We start from the raw sequence: 21,459 nt of genomic DNA on the forward strand, positions 1-21,459 counted from the left end.
CCAAATTCTTAAAATATGTCTGACCAAGTAGGTCAAGGTCCAGATACAACTACTTATACTTGTCCCTTAAACTGCACATATCTTAACATCTCGCCAATGGCTGTAACCTGCTGGCTAGATGTCCAACATCGAGTGAGATCAGCAGTATCTCGCTGAGATAGACATTACAATGTATTGTTGTATTTCAAAATGATGTCATTATGTCAAAGCTTGTCATCAAAGCGGCTTTAGAAAAAAAATAAATTCAAGACTTGTCGAGAGGCAGGGGTTTCAAACTTAGTTCCATTGGCAGGCAAATTGGGGAAGAAACGTTATTTTGTTCAAAAGTGGGAGTTTTTTTAAAGTTCTTTATTGTTCTGAGATTGTCAGAGATATGTTACCATTGAATTTTAACATTGCGTTCAATGCAGTAATGTTAAACTAATCAGTAAAGCATCTTCTTCCATATTGGTATGTTTATTATTGATATACAGTCACCTAAAAAAGGCGTAACATTATTATAACCATGAAAGCATGAATCAGGAAATATTTAATTCCATATTTGGGCGTTCTTACTGGCATTTGATGCAGACTTGGTGCAGAAACTGGCCTCTAAGCAGATCTAGATTAATCTAGATAAATCTAGATAAAGCATGATTTAGTAGTCTCAGGTTATCAGTATAGCAGATTAACAGGAATTTCGAAGGCTGTCAAGTGTAGATGCTAGCAATCTCCTTAAAATAACATCTCAGTTCTTGCTACCGCTAAACTAAGATCTGAGGACATCCCATTATGGGTCACGTCAGACTGACCTTGCGCAAACTTTGACGCAAACTAATGGAATGACTGACAAGAAGTCGAGATTAGCCAATCAGAAGGCAGCTTTCTTGTGCTTTACGGCATTAATTTCCAATTGGCGACTACGCTTCGAAACATATTTTGACAAATTCTCGATTAAAAATTTGAAACCTGAACAAAAGAACATTCTGGAATGGCTAATAGATGTTCTAGACTGTATGGATTCAGTCGTTAAGCCCGTAATTATCGTTCGGAATACCCCATGTTAAAGTTTTCGAGGTTGCATGATTAGAAATCCCACTGCGACTGTCACTTTCATGATCTGGTAAGCCATACTCTGATTGGTTGGATAAAAGGTCTTTCTGACATGACCAGTAATGGGATGTCCAGTGGTAAGTGTGGTAGTTCAACAAGAGGCACGTCTAAGTTTGATCCCACATTTAGATACAATCACTACCAATTATTGCTAAAAAACATGAAAAATCTTCATCTTTAAGACTTCTGTTAGTCTAATGAAGAAAACTTTGATGCTAAAAGGGAAATCTATCAAATCAAATTTAAGTATATTCCCCTTAATGTAAACCATACTGCCAATAGCTGATTATAGTAGATTGGGTGAGTGAGTGAGTTTTGTTTGACATCACTTTGGACAGTATTCCAGTTATATCACCGTTTGTCAGCTTGATGTGATGGAGAGCCTCAGATGTTTACCATTGGTGAAACCTATGAGCCCAGGCATAGTGAGCATGAGTGAGTTGGGTTTAAAGTTTCCTTAAACTCTGTTCCAGTTATATAATGATTGAGCCAGGAAAGCTCGAAGTGATGCAGGTCTCCGACGTTTACAAATTCAGTGAAACCCACAATCATAGGGTTCTGGCATGCCCAAGGGATGCAAATCTGCACAGCAAAATGTGGCACCATAGACAACTGGTCAACCCATTTCTCCAACAGGTATGGTGCTGACAAACCTAGAAACATAATGGGGGGCGAACCAGGATTTGAACCCACAATCACAGGTTTCTGGCCTGCCCAAGGAACGCAACTCTGCACAGAGGACTGGGCCTCCCATGTCCCCTACAGGTGTGGTGCTGACAGTGTAGAAGAGACACAGATGGAGCTGGACACACAATGTAGTGAGTCACTATTACTATTACAGTATTACTGTATTACATCCAACACACGCCAAACAGGCATCTGCCACCTGGTGGTGCTTAAGTCCACGGGTTTACTCCAGCGATCGGGCAACAGGTGGCACTTGTCACAAACACCGATCAATCAACCAGGAAATATATTTTTGCTGAATGCATGAAACAAACAGTTTCCGTCAGATTCTGCTATTCCTTTCAATATGCAACATGCTTCTCTCACAAATGATTCAGATATCTATGTTGGCTTGAAATGATGATATGAATTCATGATACAATATAGAATCAATAATTTTGTTCAGAATTAAGTACAGTCGAACCTTGTTGTGTCAAACTCGTGGGGACCTGCAACAAAGTTAGAGCTATCCGGGATTTGAGACAATCAACAAAGCGAATTTCTGGAAAAGAAACATCATTTTATGAGAGATTATTATATGTATCTAGTCTTTGGTTTCTTACTCCATTTCAGGGTGAAAAATTCTGACAATTTTGTGAAGTGGGTTGAAAGTTAGGCGAGTGTGGGTCTGTGAACATTATTTCTTATGTTGAACTGTTTAAGCATGTTAAGTCGTCAGGGGATTTTATTCATTTGGATACTTGGGACTCCCAAATAGTTTGCGACAACCTGAGGATTTTACCTTTTCCGAGGCAAGGGACTATAAAAAGCCCAGTTTCCACACTTGCCGAATTAGGCTGGAATTTGGAGACTCAATCGTAGTGCCAACAGTGGCTATTACAAGTTATGTCCCTTCCATGAACCTCCTACTGACCAATCAGATTCAATCATTCATATCACAAGCATTTGCATCAAACAAAATAGTGGCACCCAGTCAAAACGACCTGATCGATAATCAAGATCTATATTGTAACAAAACAGGTCTGACCCCGTGAAGTGCATCAAATCACTTGAGCACCCTTATAAAAGCATAAAAAGAAAAAGCATGTCGATGATCAGTTGGCGGTACACTTGCTTTGCAAATCCGTCAACCGAAATCTGCCCATTGAAATCCATGTTGTTTAGGAACCGGACGTCTAGTTTGTTACACGATTATGATTGGAATATGCATAGACTCGTTAGTCCAGCCAAAATGTAACTCCAGAATTCCAGCCTTGTTCAGCAAGAGAGGGAATTGGACTTTTCACAGTCAGTTAACGCCCTTGCCTCAGGAAGATGAGTGTTCCAAAACATCCAGTTCAAGAGATCCGAGTATAAACAATGATAAATATAGAAGTAAGTTGCAAGGACCGGAAGGAGAATTTGAGACAACCGGGAATTCAACACAATCAAGTTCGACACAAAGAGGTTTGACTGTATATGACAGCAGTAAACGAATGCTTCAGTAACCAAAAGTCAGTGTTTGATAACAAATCAGGAAGACCATGTCATGTTGGGAGATAACTTGAACATTCTCTAAACGTACAGAACCAGTACAATCCTTCTGTATAATAAGTTGTTCTTACATCAGGGGTTTATCTGGACCTGCTCAGAGGCCGAAACTTGGCGCCATGTTTGCAGTAAAACAGCAAACATTTCCAATTTGAATCTTGAAAACTTCTCAATTCTTCATCATTAAAAAAAATATGAACATTAAAAAAATCCCTTTCTTTACAATATCACAATTTTGTCAAAGTTTGCTTGTCAAAGGCACTTCATTTGAAATCCTAGATAAATCCTGTATATATGCATGGTTTTCACCAAAGTGGTAAACGTCTGACACCTGCATCACTTCGGGCTTTCCTCCCACATTAAGCTGACACGCCGCGATATAACTGGAATATTGTTAAAAGCGGCGTTAAACCCAACTCACTCACTCACTCACTCACCTGTATATATAATGTAAGTTTAATGCTTTCGAAACCAAAACTTAATGCCCCGATACACTTGAAACTTTGCATCTGCACCATGCAATTCCTCTGTGCATGTGGAGGTCCTTCTTGATTTTGACGCTTCAGTGAAAGGTCATAAAATTGCTCTGAGCCATTTGTAGTGTTGATTTTCATTATCTGCAGCAACACTTAAACTCTCTACACTTGCCTTAATATCGTATTTGTGATTAGATTAGGAATGCATCATCTACAACATGATGAATGCCTAAGGTCTTTTGGCATGCATCAAACTGGTCGAACAGTGCGAGTAGCTAGTATGTTCAATGTGTCTCAATCTATGATCTGCAGCCATCTGGAACAGATTTCTGTAGACACAAAATGTTAATGAACGGTTCCACACAGGGTGTAATAGGTCAACAACACAAGCCAAGTGTCAATTAATCAGAAACCATTAATCAGAAAATGAGCCCAAACAGCCAATCAAATGGCTGTTCACTTGCACCACACAACCAGAGATTAAGTTATTGACCATTTGATTAGAAACCTTCTGATTAGAGACCACGTGTTGAACCACTAACAAATAGACACATACCAGCCAGACACCAGTGTTGTTCAGAGTAGAGAAACTGGGGGAATCTCATGTAATGTTTCCAGAAGACTCCAGATTCAGTTTGGACTTTCAGGATAGGCATAGACTTGTCTGGTAGTGAGTGAGTGAGTATGGTTTTACGCCGCTTTTAGCAATATTGCAGCAATATCATGGCGGGGGACACCAGAAATGGGCTTCACACATTGTTCCCATGTTGAGAATCGAACCCGGGTCTTCGGCGTGACGAGCAAACTAAAACCACTGGACTACCCGACCGCTCCACTTGTCTGATAGGTCCTAACTAATGTCATGCCAACATCAAGGCAACATGACAGATCTGTCATGGGTTGTTTTGGGCCATATTCACTATGACTGCCACTGCATATTGTCCGTGGACAGTACTACCAAGACAAGACACTGGCGCCAATGGTTGTGCCGTTTGCGCTATGCTGGTCTACGTTTGTCTTTTAAGACGATAACACTCGTGCCCACTGTGATCGTATCACAACTGACAACCTCCAGCAGGAAACATCGCCATAATGTAATGGCCAGCCATGAGTCTTTACCTCCCCATTAGAGCACATCTGTGACATGAATCGGAAGACCTGTACACCAATGTCAAAGGCCACCTGACAGTTTACCCGAACTGGGCCAGGTGTTGCAAGAGGAGTGGACAAGTCTCCCTCATATTGTTATTGGGATATTGATCCCCATCATGACATGCATTATAATAAAATATGTGTCCAATTGTGGGGACATGACCTATTATTGATCACATCCTGTCAAAAGTTTAACTTTTTTACTACCCACCTGTCGTTTTTCATGGCTGCTTGCACGCTTACAATATACAGCCAACATGTTCTGTTGATTGTCATGTTGCACCAAGTCCTTCCTTTTTCTCATCAATCCATTACCATCATTCAATACCTTTTAGTTTTTTCTGTAATCATCTGTCATCTGAATATCCCTACTTTTTTTTTAGAAACACACACAAACACAGAACCGAAAATGTGACAAATACAAAACTGAATATTGATTTGATATGTAGCACACATAGAGGTTCATTTGTATTCTAGCTCATGTTTAGCTGATTTGTATTCTCGCTCATGTTTAGCTGATTTGTATTCTCGCTCATGTTTAGCTGATTTGTATTCTCTCTCATGTTTAGCTGATTTGAATTCTAGCCCATGTTCAGCTGATTTGTATTCTAGCTCATGTTTAGCTGCTTTGAATTCTAGCCCATGTTCAGATAACACAACGCATCATGGTTATACTTTGTTTATAAGGTATGGCCTCTATTCATAATTATTTGGTTTACAGATTCTTTTGCTAAAAAAATCATTAGGTCCATGGCCAAAACATAAAAGAAAGAGGAATTTCAAAGACATACTTCTTAAACATTTAACAAGTTCTGTTGCCCGGAAAAACATAAAACATGAAAAAAGTGTTTCTTCAGAATGACGCATCAAAGGGTCACTTTGCATCTTATTTGATCCTACTGATTTTTTTTAGAGAGACTAAAATTTGGTAACAATTACAACAGGAGAAAAGAATACTGTTTAATTTTTTTTCCACATTTGTAAAAATTCAGGTCATTATATATGTAAACCAAGCATATAAAAATCCTGGCCCAAATTGTGGAATTGTATCTTGTGTAATGTTGCACGCAGCCAGAATATCTTTACAGAATGTTCCGGGACTGATGAAGTTCTTTAGGAAACATCTGCTGCATCAATGTAGATTCTGAACATGATAGCATGATGGAGCAAACATTATGTCAAATAATTTGCGTGTTTCATTAATATGTAGTTTTCCTGATATGGACACAGCATGAAACTTCAAACCTTCCCAGTTCTAATTTGGCCCAGACACACTCAAAAATAATTGTCCAATTTTGGGGGTTCATTTTGTTCAATTAAGCGTGAAACAAAAAATATGAAAATTACCAAGACAATTGAAGGTTTGATGCAGATATCCAGATTCAATTTTTCTCCATTTTCTGTTTCTGTAAACTGTATATAACACATATCTGTAGTAATTTTCTGTGTATTTTTAGTCTTCAATGTCCTATATATTTTTGGGAGAGTAAACCACACTTGCATCAATAGCAGTTCAATGTTAAATTCATATTATCGCAAAAATAAGTATATTTTTTGTCATATATCAGTTTTTCATTTCTATGATAAATGAAAATTTTTATTTAACAAAAAGCAGTATTTCATAGTCATTTAACGTTAAATGTTAAAAATAAAATGGAGAGAAATGTTATGATTAAAAATTGATATTGTCAGGACTCTTGTTCAATTGAGCAACTGAAGCTAATCAGGGCTCCTATCCAAGTGATCATGGTTCTACAACTGTTGTATGTCTGTGTCCAAACACTACAATCAACACATTTACATTCACAAGACAGGGATTTTTCCAGGATTGCAAACCCCGGTACTATTTGCATGCATTGAATTGGGGGACAAATTAATTTTGTTGAAAATTGGGATTTTGTTAAGAATTATTTTCTTAATTTCAGAGAAATATTTTATATTTTACCAGTGTAATTTAACATTGAATTCAATACAAGAACGTGAACTTGCTTACTCTTCCTCTTCTTTAGGTCCTGCTATCAGTGGCATATACGTCATCTCGACCAAACCATAATATTAGTTATAACAATATTAACAGGAATTGGAAATTCTTAATTCTCATTTAGGCACTTTTTACTGACATTTGATGCAGAAATGAGGCTAAAAAGACTGCAGCTGGTAAAGTCCATTCTCTGTGCATGTGTAGATAAATCACTGGAAGTTCATTTTCTGTCAAAATTAAGGAGTATTAAGAGCGACAGAAAACAACTCATTCACTTACATCATAGAGACCAACAGTTCAACAGCCAGCCAGTTGTGAGTGGGTATGGTTTTACTTTGCTTTTAGCAATATTCCAGCAGGGCGGTCGGGTAGCCTAGTGGTTAAAGCGTTTACTCGTCACGCCGAAGACCCGGGTTCGATTCCCGACATGGGTACAATGTATGAAGCCCATTTCTGGTGTCCCCCGTCGTGATATTGCTGGAATATTGCTAAAAGCGGTGTAAAACCATACCATACAGCAATATCACAGAAGGGGACACCTGAAAGGGGTGACCCTTAAGGGCATCACACCTGTACCATCACCATGACAAGTGAATGCTTTAACAAATAGGCTACCCACCAAACCACCCCATTTGGCCTCTTTTTCGTGGATGTTTTTTTTTAGATATCTTTCTCAAAACACTGGTTGGTGGTTGAAATTGAAAGGAAAATATAATTAGATTCTTAATTTTTATATTATTGTTTTGGTTAGAATATAAGATTGGAAGAAGAAAAAAGGGAAAACTTCAAATTGTCTATTTTTTTAGGGGTTAGGAAAGTTGAATATTTTACAGCATTTTCATTGGAACAAGTCACACACTAGAATATTAGTATTTGAGCAAACAATTGAATCATCAAATGTGCATCACTTGTCTAAGTCAGGCAGGGAAAAGGTTAGTGATCTTATTCATTCATAAGTGTTATTATCAGGCTTGGCTTTTAATAAAATAAAATGCTTTTAAACTGGAATTATATTTTTCCTCATTTTAAGGGTTGACAAATCTGTAAGCCAAGTAAAAATAAAATGCCTTGTGATATTTGTCTTTGTTGTCTGGTCTTGCTTGCAGCAAAGCAGATAGAAGACTGCACCATTTAGTAACAAGTTTAAATATCAATGGGCTGTCCCTGTGCCTTGGAGCCTTCAAGGGTCATTGGATGCCTCGTTAACGTCTTCAAGACCAGCGCCAACTGACTCACTTCACTCAGAGCATAAATCCTAGCACATCAGCACAATTGGATTGTTTATCACTTGATCACTGTATGGTTATTCCAGCCACATTTTCATGGCGATAGATTCAATAGAATCAGTGATGTTAATGCACAGTGAGTGAGTGAGTGAGTGAGTGAGTGAGTGAGTGAGTGAGCGAACGAGCGAGGTTTAATACAGTATTAAATACTCCAGAGTTATATCACAGCAGGTCAGCTTAATGTGTCTCAAACCCAAAGCATAGGTATGGAGCTGATAAACCTAGAAACACAATCACTGTGAACCAGGATTGGAACCCACGATCATAGGTTCCTGAAGTGCCCATGGGACGCAACACTGCTCAGCGAATTGTGGCGCCTTAGACTGGGCCACTCATACCTCCTATAAAACAGATCGAGGGAGGGAGTGTCTAACATTACACTCAGCAATATTGCAGCTAAATCTCATCTTCCTGAAAACAATCATGTCTTGATAAGGCCAACCATTGGTTGACAGCATGAGCAATGCTTGAAAGTGTTGACATTGTCAGGGTACAATGACACAATAAACTTGCTCAGACATTCAGAGCTCCAGATAAGCTGCGTATCTGAGTAAAATACACATCAGAAATGCAGAAATACGCAGTAAAATAAAATCCAAGTGTATCAAATACGCAACGAACATTAAAGATACGCTACAACAATAAAACTTGTGCGTATCATCAAAATATTGTGAAGAAACCCTGCGTATTCGATTAGCAAATCAGCAACTTATTTTGAAATTATAAACGGGCATTCCGTCAACCTTGCCAAACTCCACGATGACAGTTACATCATGACCATTTGCCATCACACTTTCTTGTGGAAGTATTGTGGTATTTTTTAGTCCTATAAAGCTCTTGAACCCACACGACACCAGTTTGCAGGGACTAGATGAATAGTGTTTTTAAATATTTAACTTAAATACCCACATGTGTAAAAACTAGTGCGTAACAGAAATTTGAATACCAAGGTAGAATTACTGATACCCAATGATTTTAAAATGCATGGCTAAAATACCCACAACACCAAAAGCTTATCTGGAGCTCTGGACATTGTAACCCCATTGCATTGCACTTGGTTCAGTCTACAGGCCCAAGGTACTGGGCTCTTCTGCCAACTGCTTTGTTTGTTTGTTTGTTTGTTTGTTTGTTGTTTTTTTTGCCGCACTCAGCAATATTATATGACTGCGATCTGTAAATAACTGAGTCTGGGCCCGACAATCCAGTGATTGACATCATGAGCATCGATCTACGCAATTGGGATACGATGACATGCATCAACCAAGTCAGCAAGCCCGACAACCGTTAGTCGCCTCTTACAACAAGCATAGTCGCCTGGGCTGCTGAAGACCCAGATCTTCCTGGGTCTCTGCCATCTGCAATAATCTTGAACAAAATTTAGAGAGTAACCAATGAGCTACAAGGAGTGACAGATTATTATGAATGATGTATGGTGGAAGCCCAAGCCTTTAGTGAAGGACGTACAGCCTTCATTCACAGGTACAGATGATCTATGATCAGTTGCCTACTGATGTAACAAGAGATTCAAAACGTCACTCTCAGGGAATAATCAGTCTTGATTATCTGCCGAAACTGATTCCATTCAACATAAAAAGCAAAATAGTGATGTAAATTATATACCGTATTCGACGTAATAAGCGCCCAGGGCGCACTCAAAAGTAGTAATAGGGGGCTCTTATTATAATATTACTTTGGTGAAAAAAACAGAGTTGAAAGATAAATTTTGCGGTTTATGCTGACAGCCTGAAATGTTTATGTACGACAAATATATTTTTCCAGAATGTAATTGCCCATAATTAAGGGTGCATGTAACACATGAGTGTGTAGTTTATGCGAATTAATAAGTCTTATGTACATTGATCAATCGGAAGGGGTGCTAATTGGGATTGTTCACTAGCCAATATATAAGCAAATATCGCTGTGGGCGCTTAAAGATGGGCACTTATTACGTCGAATACGGTAAATGGAACACTGAAAATCTGTAATGACTCCAGGTAGTCATGTGTTACGCTCTACAAATAGCACACCTAGAACGAATTTCACACAATCACGAACGAACCCATGTGGAGAACCAAACCAGGTGTTTAGTGTGACGAGTGAACGCTTTACCCTCTAGGCTATCCCTGACCTTGGTCTGTTTCTTACACACACAGGGTTTGAAACATTGCTTTTCCGGCTAGAAACTCCAAAGATATACCAAGACAACTTTTAAGATGGATCGATTTCTTCAGCAAATACCTCTTGTCTAACGAATCTCATGTTCTCATGACCTACCTGATGTCTCTTATCACCCTGCCCTTACAGTTATCCAACTTTTGAAACAACTTAAAAGAACAGACAGAATCGATGTCTTAACATGGCAAAACTCAACACTCTTTGTCAAAATGGAGCTAAACATGCTTAAGTGAGGGCATGCCGTGTGTCTTTTGTTACAGCCAATCCATTGCCAACAAAGAATGAGAAACCTAAGTGATTTCAAATCTTATTTTTTCATGTGACTTATAATAAAAATGCCTTGGGCAGCTATTGAGCAACTATAGGAACAACAAGAAGAAAAAACCACATTCAAGTCAGGATTGAGTTGGTGAGTTGAAATTTAAGCTGTTTTTTAGCAATATTCCAGATAGGGAAACCAAGAGTGGGTGAACTTTTATGGGGCATCAAGGTTGAGCAACCATCATGACAAATAAATGATTTAATAGTTAGGCTACAACACTACCCACTGGGCCTCTCTTTAATTAAATGAATTTTAGGTATTGGTGCTTGAAATTTAAAGGAAAATAAGATTTAACTTTGTTGTTGTTGTTGTTTTTATTGTTCCCAGAGTTGTAGATTAATACAGTATTCCATCAAAGACATATTTTGGATTGCATAGAATGGCACAATACACTCTTCAAAAAATTAAAGGGTTGGAAACAAACATTGTTCTATTTCAAATCAAAACGGTTGCAACACACAATCAGACTCAAACATATCGTGTATCAACAGCGAGCTATGAATCAAATGCTGAGAATAAAGGTGACCATTTTTTGTTAAAGTTATTTTTGGCATCCTTTTTTTATAGCAATATATTTCTCGATTGAATATATGTTTTTAAATAGTTTCAAAAGTATATCTTTGTTGTTGTTGTTGTTGTTGTAGTTGTTGTTGTTGTTGTTGTTGTTGTAGTAGTTGTTGTTGTTGTTGTTGTTGTTGTTGTTGTTGTTGTTAGAATATAGGATTGATAAGATGAGAAAAAAAGAAAATTTCAACTTCAATATTACGACGGGACACAAGAATAAACCATTGAGGAGGCATTGAACATGATTAATGCTGGCATATCAAACATAGCAACATGTTTAATATGTTTAAGCCAGCCAGGTCAATTATATTTTCATTTTATGGATTTTCTCCATCAAACTGCCACGATGCAGTGGATAAAATGTGAATAGGGTTGAAAGAAGGTCAATAATTAAGTCTTGTCTGAAGCGTGCATACATCTTTTAGGAAAAAGAGCGGTAGTGAATTATGTAATTGTGTTGATAAGGCCTTGTAGTTTTTATTACTTGGTTTCCACAAATTTTGACCTTAACTTCAATGTAAGTGGTTGAATAAATAACAACAAAGAATAGCCAACTTCCAGATTAGTACTGATAATAAGGAAAAAAAAACAAACAAGTTTTAACATTGCAAGATAATAAACACGTTTTGTCAGTCAGTCTCGTAAACCAACTTAACCTATCAGGCCTCAGTTAGTTACAGTGTTGAAACATGTCTAATCTACCCAATCACCCACGAAGCCTTCTACAACTGGTGGGATGTTTCAGACAGAAGTTTATTCAATCAGCATCATACCCCAAAAAAATCTCAGAAAGGAGAAACCAATTATCTTGGGATCTCACATCACATGGAAAAAAGAATCCCTATGTTTCGGGAAAAAATACATATTCTATGGTTATATTTCTGAAACCTGACTAACCACCTGTGAAATGACTCAAAGTCACCTGACTCAATAGCATTCACTTTAGTCAGGTGATCTTGTATGTCCCAGCATGCATTGCAACACCGTCGGGTCAAAGGGGATTCCTTTTCAAGATCTGGATCTAATAATGAACAAAACTACCAACCCGTCAGGGATGGAAATTAACCTACCCTCATTTGAACATTTTGTAAAAATTTTCAATCTGCAAAATTAAGAGCCGACTCATTTGTAAAACACTGGTCTGCTTTCATTACTGAAATTCATTAATGGAACTGGGGGCACGGGTGGCCCAGTCGTCTAAGGTGCCACGATTCGCTGTGCAGAGTTGCGTCCCTTGGGCATGCCAGAAACCTATGATTGTGGCTTCGAATCATGGTTCGCCCCGATTATGTTTCTAGGTTTGTCAGCACCATACCCATGCTCGTGGGTTTCACCTAAGTGGTAAACGTCTGAGACCTGCATCACTTCAGGCTTTCCTCCCACATTAAGCTGACACGCCGCGATATAGCTGGAATACTGTTAAAAGCGGCGTTAAACCCAACTGTCACACACACACACATTAATGGAACTGGAAGAATTGTTTTAGCTTCTTTTACAGTTGGGAAACGTTTGCTCATACATCCATAATCTAAGTGATCAACAATGAAACTCCTTAATCATTCTTACTTGACTTGACTTTGCATGTGCTTATGATGAGTGACTTTGCATGTGTTTGTGATGGGTGCCACTGGTGTGTGTGTGAGGCTGCTTGTACTAACCATAGAGATACCTTGCCACAGCTTAACATCAATACCCTACTCAGACACATTATACTGACTCTGAGCAGACCAGTCCTTTTGTTAGCCTGGCAGGGTAACAACAACTACCATCTTTTAACGTCTTTTGGTGTGACACGGACAGGGATCAAACCCTCGACCTTCCGCTTTCTGGCAGGATGCTCTACCAATAGACCATGGAGGCAGTCATACCGTTGTTTGATAGTGATTCATTTTAACATGCTTATGATACAGTCAGTGTTGTACAGTCAACTCTGTTTTTGGCCAATTTGGAATTAATTTGGTCTCTTTTATTCTGTCAGAACTTTCCTTACAACCTACCAAGAAAATGCTGTTGGAATTGTTTAGAAAAAGGATATCAGTTTTTTGGAAGGTAAAAATACTCCACATACTACCAGCTACCGCCTGTGTTGCACGAGAGACAGTAAACTACAGTAGTAGTTACAATTCCAATCCCCACCCCAATAATCAGCCCCAGGAATGAGGGCTACAGAACTTGTGTCTACTGATAAGAATTGCCACAACTGTGCTTTAAATAGCCTATTTTCAAGCAATTTTCCTCTTTCATAGTCCACTTGAAGGAAATTGTATAAAGATGTTAAATTTCTTCATTTACTCATCTGAAGTTTTTTTTCCACTGGGTCATATTTCTTGAAAGAATAAAAAACAATTCAAACATCTCAGACTCTTGATTTCGGCAGAACAATCAAAGAAACTTATTCTGCTGATACTAAAATTTCATATTTGGGGATTATTGGACTTGTTGGATATTAAGGGTGAAATGCTGAAACAGTTCTGAGAAAGTGTGTCATTCTGCCAGAGTACTTACGAAAACCTTACCATCATGTCCACAAAACTAGATCCAGATTACATAAACAAGACATTGCAAGTCAATACTGCTTCAAAGAATACTACCCTTACCGGGCCTCCACTCTCTGGAACTACCGCGGCATGTGCACCAGGTTGTTTACCAAAGTCTCAACACTGGCACCAATGGTGCACCTTGTCTGAGCATCGCTTCCTGGACATGTCATGTCCTGATAGCAACGCGACCAGGTACTGTCAACTGCAAATACAGATCCTATCACGTAGATTGAATCATTAATTAGAGCCAGTCACGATCACGTAAGATTTTCTGATGAGAAAATATTACTTTACCTCCAAACACAACCTGCCTATCTTCGGATGGCCCGTGACTTGAATTAGGCTTGTTATCCGCCATTGGTTTGGGAACGGGAGAACCCCCAGCGTGTTACACCGCAAACTCGCAACACCTGCTATGTGGTGTCTGGCCAGTGTTTCGCAGGCAATATTTAGACTCTTTGAATATAATTTTTGTTATTCCCTTCGTGACATTATGAACTCTGGAACTGACCAATCAAGGTGCTCGGAGTTGAAGAGATGATGCTTTATCAACAACTACTGATAGCGCATTACGAAATGGAACAGGACCTGAGTTGAATACAAATAGACCTCGCTCTCAGTGGCCGCGGCGTTGGGAGGGATCGATATGTAAAACGGAACACTTGTAGATCGCGGTGAACGCCGGATTGATGCAAACCAACATGCGGTGATATGGCAATACAGCTAACAATGAGGCTTTAATAGTTGTACACAGGAAACGTTATCTAACATATTGCAGGCACATTATCCAAAGTTTGGAAGGGTTAATTCAATAAGTGAATCATATTTAAAAATGTCTTTCGGGATTATGCAATAGCTATTTGTCATTGCGACATTGTACTGATTTTACACGTATAACGGTTCGCTGAATCGGCGGAAACAACATAATGGTCCCGTCATGAGGAAGTGGAATACAAAGAATAATCCTTTCTAACGAAATTAACTGTTGTACAACATCCGAGAAACACAGAAGTTTTTGCTATTCATCAGTCATTAACGTATCAGGTTGATTTCTCTATAATCGTGTGTTTTGTTTGTTGTTTAACGCCGCACTCAGCAATATTCCAGCTATATGACGGCGGGCTGTAAATGATCGCGTATGGACCTGACAATACAGGGGTTGACATTACGAGAATCGATCCACGCAACTGGGATACGATGAGATACATCAACCAAAGTCAGCCAGCCTGACCACCCGATCCCGTTAGTCGCCCATTACGACAAGCATATGGGTTGCTGAAGACCATTTCTAACCCGGATCTTCGTGGTTGAATTCTTTATAAATAAGCTTGGCACGGATATGCGATGATATCCAAGACTGTGGTAAGTCAGTGTTGAAAAAGTAGCGCTAAGTTCGTTTTGCGCAAGAGGCCAATTACCAAGAATCTGAGAGATAATAGATTTAAAATATTCTCAAATCTACATGGTATCAATCATAACCCACGCCCACCCCAACCCAGTCCATGCCCATCCCAACCCAATCCATGCCCACTTCGATTCAACCAAACCCACCCCAACCCATACCTACCTCACCCCATGCAACCCAACCCAATCCATACCCACCACACCCCATACAACCCAACCCAATCCATGCCCACCCGCTTAGCGCTGAAAAAAAGGTCACCTGGAAATGTATTTATGTTTGGTGACATTCACCTGACAATTCTACTGTGCTAATAAAGTCAGTAAGCAAACACGGTGATGTGACGGAAATAGACAAATATACAACGCTAAGCGCTCAAAAAGGTCACCTGAAAAAAAGATTTCAATATTCAACGGATGTGCAAAGAACTCCACGATGGAATGGTAAACAATGGCTTGGCAACCGAGAAGATTGAAGGTGACTACATTTCAATATTTAAGTATTTCCATGGCAATGTCACAAACACAACAGTATTATATCCATGGCTACTGATGTATTGTGATTGCACAACATAAGCAGCGCATTGATCGTGTCAACTCGTGATATTACGGGTGGACGGTTGGGTGGATGGGTGGAAGGGTGGATGGATGAGTGATTAGGAAGGGGTGGCGGGTGGAAAATGGATAGAGGGGAGGACGTGTTGGACATTAGATGGATGGGTGGGTGGTCTAGTAGAGGGTGGACAAACGGTTGGATGTATTGGTCAGAGGACGGGTGGTCGGATGGTTTGGAGGATGGATGGACGGTCGGGTTGGTGAGGGGATACGTGAATCGTGGATCCGGGTGGATGAGAGAATCGATGGACGGTTTGTCGGGTGGGTGAGTGGATGGAAAGGCGGGTAGATAGGTTGTCAGGATGGATGGACGGGTGGTCGATTTTTTTCAGGGGATGGATTAACGAGCGGTCGTACCAAAGTTCACTGAGAGCACATAGGCGAGTTCGCAGAGTCGTTAATGATGATGTAAATATCTTGCTATAATTTCCAGTAATTTATCAAATGTTGAGGATGATATTATAGACATATTTTTCCACATTTTCGAATGATTGCTGCTGGCTACAATCTACGAAGTGATTTTTTCATGTTGCGTTCTGTTAAAGTTTTCAGTTAACGGACGTGGTACAGAGTTTGTTGTTAGGAATACGCCCGTAAGCATAGGCACAACCGGGAAATGAGAACACAATTACGAGTGCTTCGATTAGTTCTAACATGCGCACTCGAAGCATGTTGAGAGAGTGGATGTATCTTACTTCAGTCTGCTGGTTAGTTAACTTGTACGTTTGGAATCTGGGCGGGATGTCTCCTGTTACGATTGTCTACAGATAAATCACGTATTTAACGATCGTGGGCGGTCGGTAGCTGAATGGTTAAGCGTTCGCTTGTCACGCTGAAGACCCGGGTTTGATTCCCCACATCGATACAATGTGTGAAGTCCATTTCTGCAATCCCCAGCCGCTATATTTCTTCAAGTTCTTTAACATCTTTAATGATCGCGATGTATGTACACATAAGTAACTAATTGCACACAAATTATTCTAATAATAACAAAGTATAATTTTAACTTTACCAACTTGCAAAATGACAAATTGGGAACTAATTAACCTCAGCATCGATCATGAGTGAGGAAATACATTTTGTTTAAATCTGCATTATCAAGTTGGAATCTATGTTCCGCGGAATTGATCGCAAGACACATACAGAATACAGGCGGTAAGGTGATATCGCTACTACCAAGTCATTTAACAATATTCCATCAGTTGTATCTGTGGTTGCTACGGCTATAATCTGAACACATTAACAAGACAAACAAAGACTTGTCTGGCGCCTCTACCTGAACGTGGGTTTAAGTAAACAACTGTTGACGTGATATTTGTCACAAATATCAAGATTTAAGGTGTAATTGCATTATAAAGAATGCTATTCGCTTATTGGTTTATTTTTAGGTAGTTATCACGTGTGATTGTCTGGCACCAAGCGCGCATACCCCCGCGCTGCTTGAAAACCCATTACGTGGCCCACATTATCCGTTGTCTTCTGTGATGGGACGTGTCGATTATGTCCAGGATGTAGTCATACAAGTGCACCGTGTTTGAAGAGCAGACTCGAATATTAATGTGTTGATCACATGGCACGTTCACAAAAGGCGGTAGTTATGTACTTTGAACAGTTGTTCAGTTGTAAACAGCACAGAACTGCACACCAACTGCACACATATAAATATATAGAATACTAAACGAGCTCCGTGTAATACCAATTATTATATTATATATTTATTATTTGCCCGTGAAGGGATCACCCGTTTAATAAAAATACAGCTGTATTACACATTGTGTAATACCAAAACGCGTGCAACAAAATTCCAAAATATGACAAGTGCTACAATTCAAATAAAATCACATTTGGTTGGGTATACAGACACCATAGATTCGTTTGATCCCAATTCCAATGACACGACGATAAAAATAGCTGTCCAATCACATTTCACACATGAGCGAGAAAACATCGGTGCAAAATTTGTGATAGGAGAGATAGAGATGGAGGAGACTGGGTTCGGGGCACCTGAGAATACTACACTCATTCTCGTTAGATACCATTTTTACGAAACGAGTGAACTTTCAATGGTATCTGACCGAGCGAAATAAATATTACACCGCTCGTTAACATACCACCTGAAACCGGTTGCAAATCTGGTTACGTATGAATATTGATATAAGCCCAAATATGGGCATTGTCAACATTTTTATGAATACGCGTTAACGTGTTCCTGCTGGCAGCACCAACGCTCAAGCTCCCTTTTTTAGAATTTCTTCTCCTTATGGTAATTCAAGTTCATTATACACAGGACAACTGTAAGAAAACATAAAAAAGTCAATTAATGCCTTTGAATCTCGGACCAACAGTCACCCGCACCGACGGGATCCTGGCTGTGCAATCAAAATGGTTCGGTATTCTTGATCTATCAGCTCAATTTATATCCTGTCCGTACCATTTTGGAAGAGGGAAACCAGAGTGCTCACCAAAGACGTTTGTGTTTTCTGTACGACCCTATACTGAAGACGTGGAAATCAACAACCTCAATTCGAACTGGCTATTCATCAATATATACTACTCAAAAGAAGTTAAAGAACACCCGATTCTTTCATATTACTATAGTTAATATGTCTTGGCAGTGAGATTAACTATAGTAATATGAAAGAATTGGGTGTTCTTTAACTTCTTTTGAGTAGTATATAAATATGTGGTGATATTTAACATGCTGATCTTAAACACGAACTATTCAAACAATCTGGCAATCTTTGCGAACTGAAAGCCAGTTTAAAATAGAAATAATCGAATATGATATACCCTGTTTGTTTTACCCTGGTCGGGGGTTCGATCCCAGTCCGCGTCATACCAAAAGACGTTAAAATATTGTACTTGTTGTTACCCTGTCTGGCTTTCGGCATTAAAGGGCTAAGACAAGGACTGGTTGGCTCGGAGTAAGTATACTGTGTCTGAGTGGGGTATTGATGTTAAACTGCGGCATGGTATCTCCGTGAGTCACTATACAATCGTCATTAGTACAAGCACACCCACGTGCTACACGTCGCTATATAAGTGCAACAATTTTGAGCGGGACGTTCACGCCCATTTCACATCACCTCACTATGGCCTGACCTAAGTCACTTAACAATATTCCATCAGTAGGTGTATCTGTGGTTGCTACGGCTATTATCTAAACGCATTATCAAGACAAACACACTTGTCCAAAGCCTCTGTACCTGAACGTGCTACTGTTTAGGTAGTCATCACGTGTGGATGAGACAGTATGACCTTTCTAAATGTAGGCCAATATATACGACGGATGGCTGAAAAGATCTGAGCCTAACTACGACGGATGTAGAGTGAGTGAGTGAGTTGGGTTAAACGCCGCTTTGAACAGTATTCCAGTTATGTCAGCTTAATGTTGGAGGAAAGCCTGAATCGATGCAGGTCACAGACGTTTACCACGTTAGTTAAACCCACGAGCACGGGTATGGTGCTGACAAACCTTGAAACATAACTGCGGACTGGCGTGCCTTAGGAGCGCAGGTCTGCACAGCGAATTGCGGCGCCTCGAAGACTGGGTCATCCCATTCGTGACCAACTCGTGTTATTCCGGGACAAGCCGAATAGGTAACGGAAAGGGGCGAGTGGTGACAAATGTGGGTCATCCCTGCCCCCGAAGGATGTAGATTACTGCCTTAACACTTTGCGTGCATTACCTACAATACATTCCATGCTTACAGACTGCACTGGAACTGAATACACAACCAGGCAGCATTTTTCTGAAGGCCTCAAAGTGACTAGGTACCAATGCGCTCTCGTAAGAGTGAGTGAGTATAGGTTTACGCCGCTTTTAGCAATATTCCAGCAATATCACGGCAGGGGACACCACAAATAGGCTTCACACATTGTACCCATGTCAGGAATTGAACCCGGGTCTTTCGGCGTGACGAGCGAACGTTTCAACCACTAGGCTTCCCCACCGCCCAACAAGGTGTTAAAGTAGATCATATTTAGGGTGATAGACAATGCCTTGTACTAAGTGGTCACCAGCGAACGCTTTAAGCACTAGGCTTCCCCACCGCCCAACAAGGTGTTAAAGTAAATCATATTTAGGGTGATAGACAATGCCTTGTACTAAGTGGTCTCCAGCGAACGCTTTAACCACTAGGCTTCCCCACCGCCCAACAAGGTGTTAAAGTAAATCATATTTAGGGTGATAGACAATGCCTTGTACTAAGTGGTCTCCAGCGAACGCTTTAACCACTAGGCTTCCCCACCGCCCAACAAGGTGTTAAAGTAAATCATATTTAGGGTGATAGACAATGCCTTGTACTAAGTGGTCTCCAGCGAACGCTTTAACCACTAGGCTTCCCCACCGCCCAACAAGGTGTTAAAGTAGATCATATTTAGGGTGATAGACAATGCCTTGTACTAAGTGGTCTCCAGCGAACGCTTTAACCACTAGGCTTCCCCACCGCCCAACAAGGTGTTAAAGTAAATCATATTTAGGGTGATAGACAATGCCTTGTACTAAGTGGTCTCCAGCGAACGCTTTAACCACTAGGCTTCCCCACCGCCCAACAAGGTGTTAAAGTAAATCATATTTAGGGTGATAGACAATGCCTTGTACTAAGTGGTCTCCAGCGAACGCTTTAACCACTAGGCTTCCCCACCGCCCAACAAGGTGTTAAAGTAGATCATATTTAGGGTGATAGACAATGCCTTGTACTAAGTGGTCTCCAGCGAACGCTTTAACCACTAGGCTTCCCCACCGCCCAACAAGGTGTTAAAGTAAATCATATTTAGGGTGATAGACAATGCCTTGTACTAAGTGGTCTCCAGCGAACGCTTTAACCACTAGGCTTCCCCACCGCCCAACAAGGTGTTAAAGTAGATCATATTTAGGGTGATAGACAATGCCTTGTACTAAGTGGTCTCCAGCGAACGCTTTAACCACTAGGCTTCCCCACCGCCCAACAAGGTGTTAAAGTAAATCATATTTAGGGTGATAGACAATGCCTTGTACTAAGTGGTCTCCAGCGAACGCTTTAACCACTAGGCTTCCCCACCGCCCAACAAGGTGTTAAAGTAAATCATATTTAGGGTGATAGACAATGCCTTGTACTAAGTGGTCTCCAGCGAACGCTTTAACCACTAGGCTTCCCCACCGCCCAACAAGGTGTTAAAGTAAATCATATTTAGGGTGATAGACAATGCCTTGTTCTAAGTGGTCACCAGCGAACGTTTCAACCACTAGGCTTCCCCACCGCCCTCTCTCGTAGGAATTAAGGTCGGTTTGAGGCAGACCCAGCTGACTTTGTGGAACAATTTGTAACCATGGATGTGTCTTGGGTTCACCACTATCAGCCAGAGACTAAAAGCAGTAGAAATATCAAACGTCTCAATCAGCTGAAAAAGGCAACGTCTGTTCCATCAGCTGGAAAAGTGATGGCTTCAGCTTTCTGAAATTCCAAAGCAATCCCACTGGTGGAGAGACAAAATTATGCTGATATGCTTATAGGCAACCTCGTGAGAATATCATGGCTAAACGTCGTGGAGTGGTCACAAAAAGCGAGTTGTTCCACCGGGACAACCCCCCTGTGTACAAGTCTGTTGTCGCCATGGCTACAATGCAAGACTGTAGCTTTGAACTTATTGAACATCC

The 21,459-nt window shown here is 40.2% G+C and overlaps 1 protein-coding gene across 2 annotated transcripts in view; it reads right to left on the reverse strand.

Annotated features, from left to right (window-relative positions):
• The window catches only part of LOC139459797 (band 7 protein AGAP004871-like), a 120,568-nt gene that overhangs the window by 60,062 nt on the left and 39,047 nt on the right, over positions 1–21,459 (reverse strand). The window contains exon 1 of one of the 2 annotated variants that reach the window (XM_071241468.1): positions 14,100–14,289. The exons of the other annotated variant lie outside the window; for it this stretch is intronic. Coding sequence (XP_071097569.1) covers positions 14,100–14,163 — 64 coding nt within the window. The 5' untranslated portion in view covers positions 14,164–14,289. Of the gene's footprint in view, positions 1–14,099; positions 14,290–21,459 lie in introns of those variants that run through there. 2 annotated transcript variants of the gene reach the window in all.

The sequence above is a fragment of the Haliotis cracherodii genome, unplaced genomic scaffold (genome assembly GCF_022045235.1).
Source record: "Haliotis cracherodii isolate W230 unplaced genomic scaffold, xgHalCrac1.p SCAF_13, whole genome shotgun sequence".
NCBI lineage: Eukaryota > Metazoa > Mollusca > Gastropoda > Lepetellida > Haliotidae > Haliotis > Haliotis cracherodii.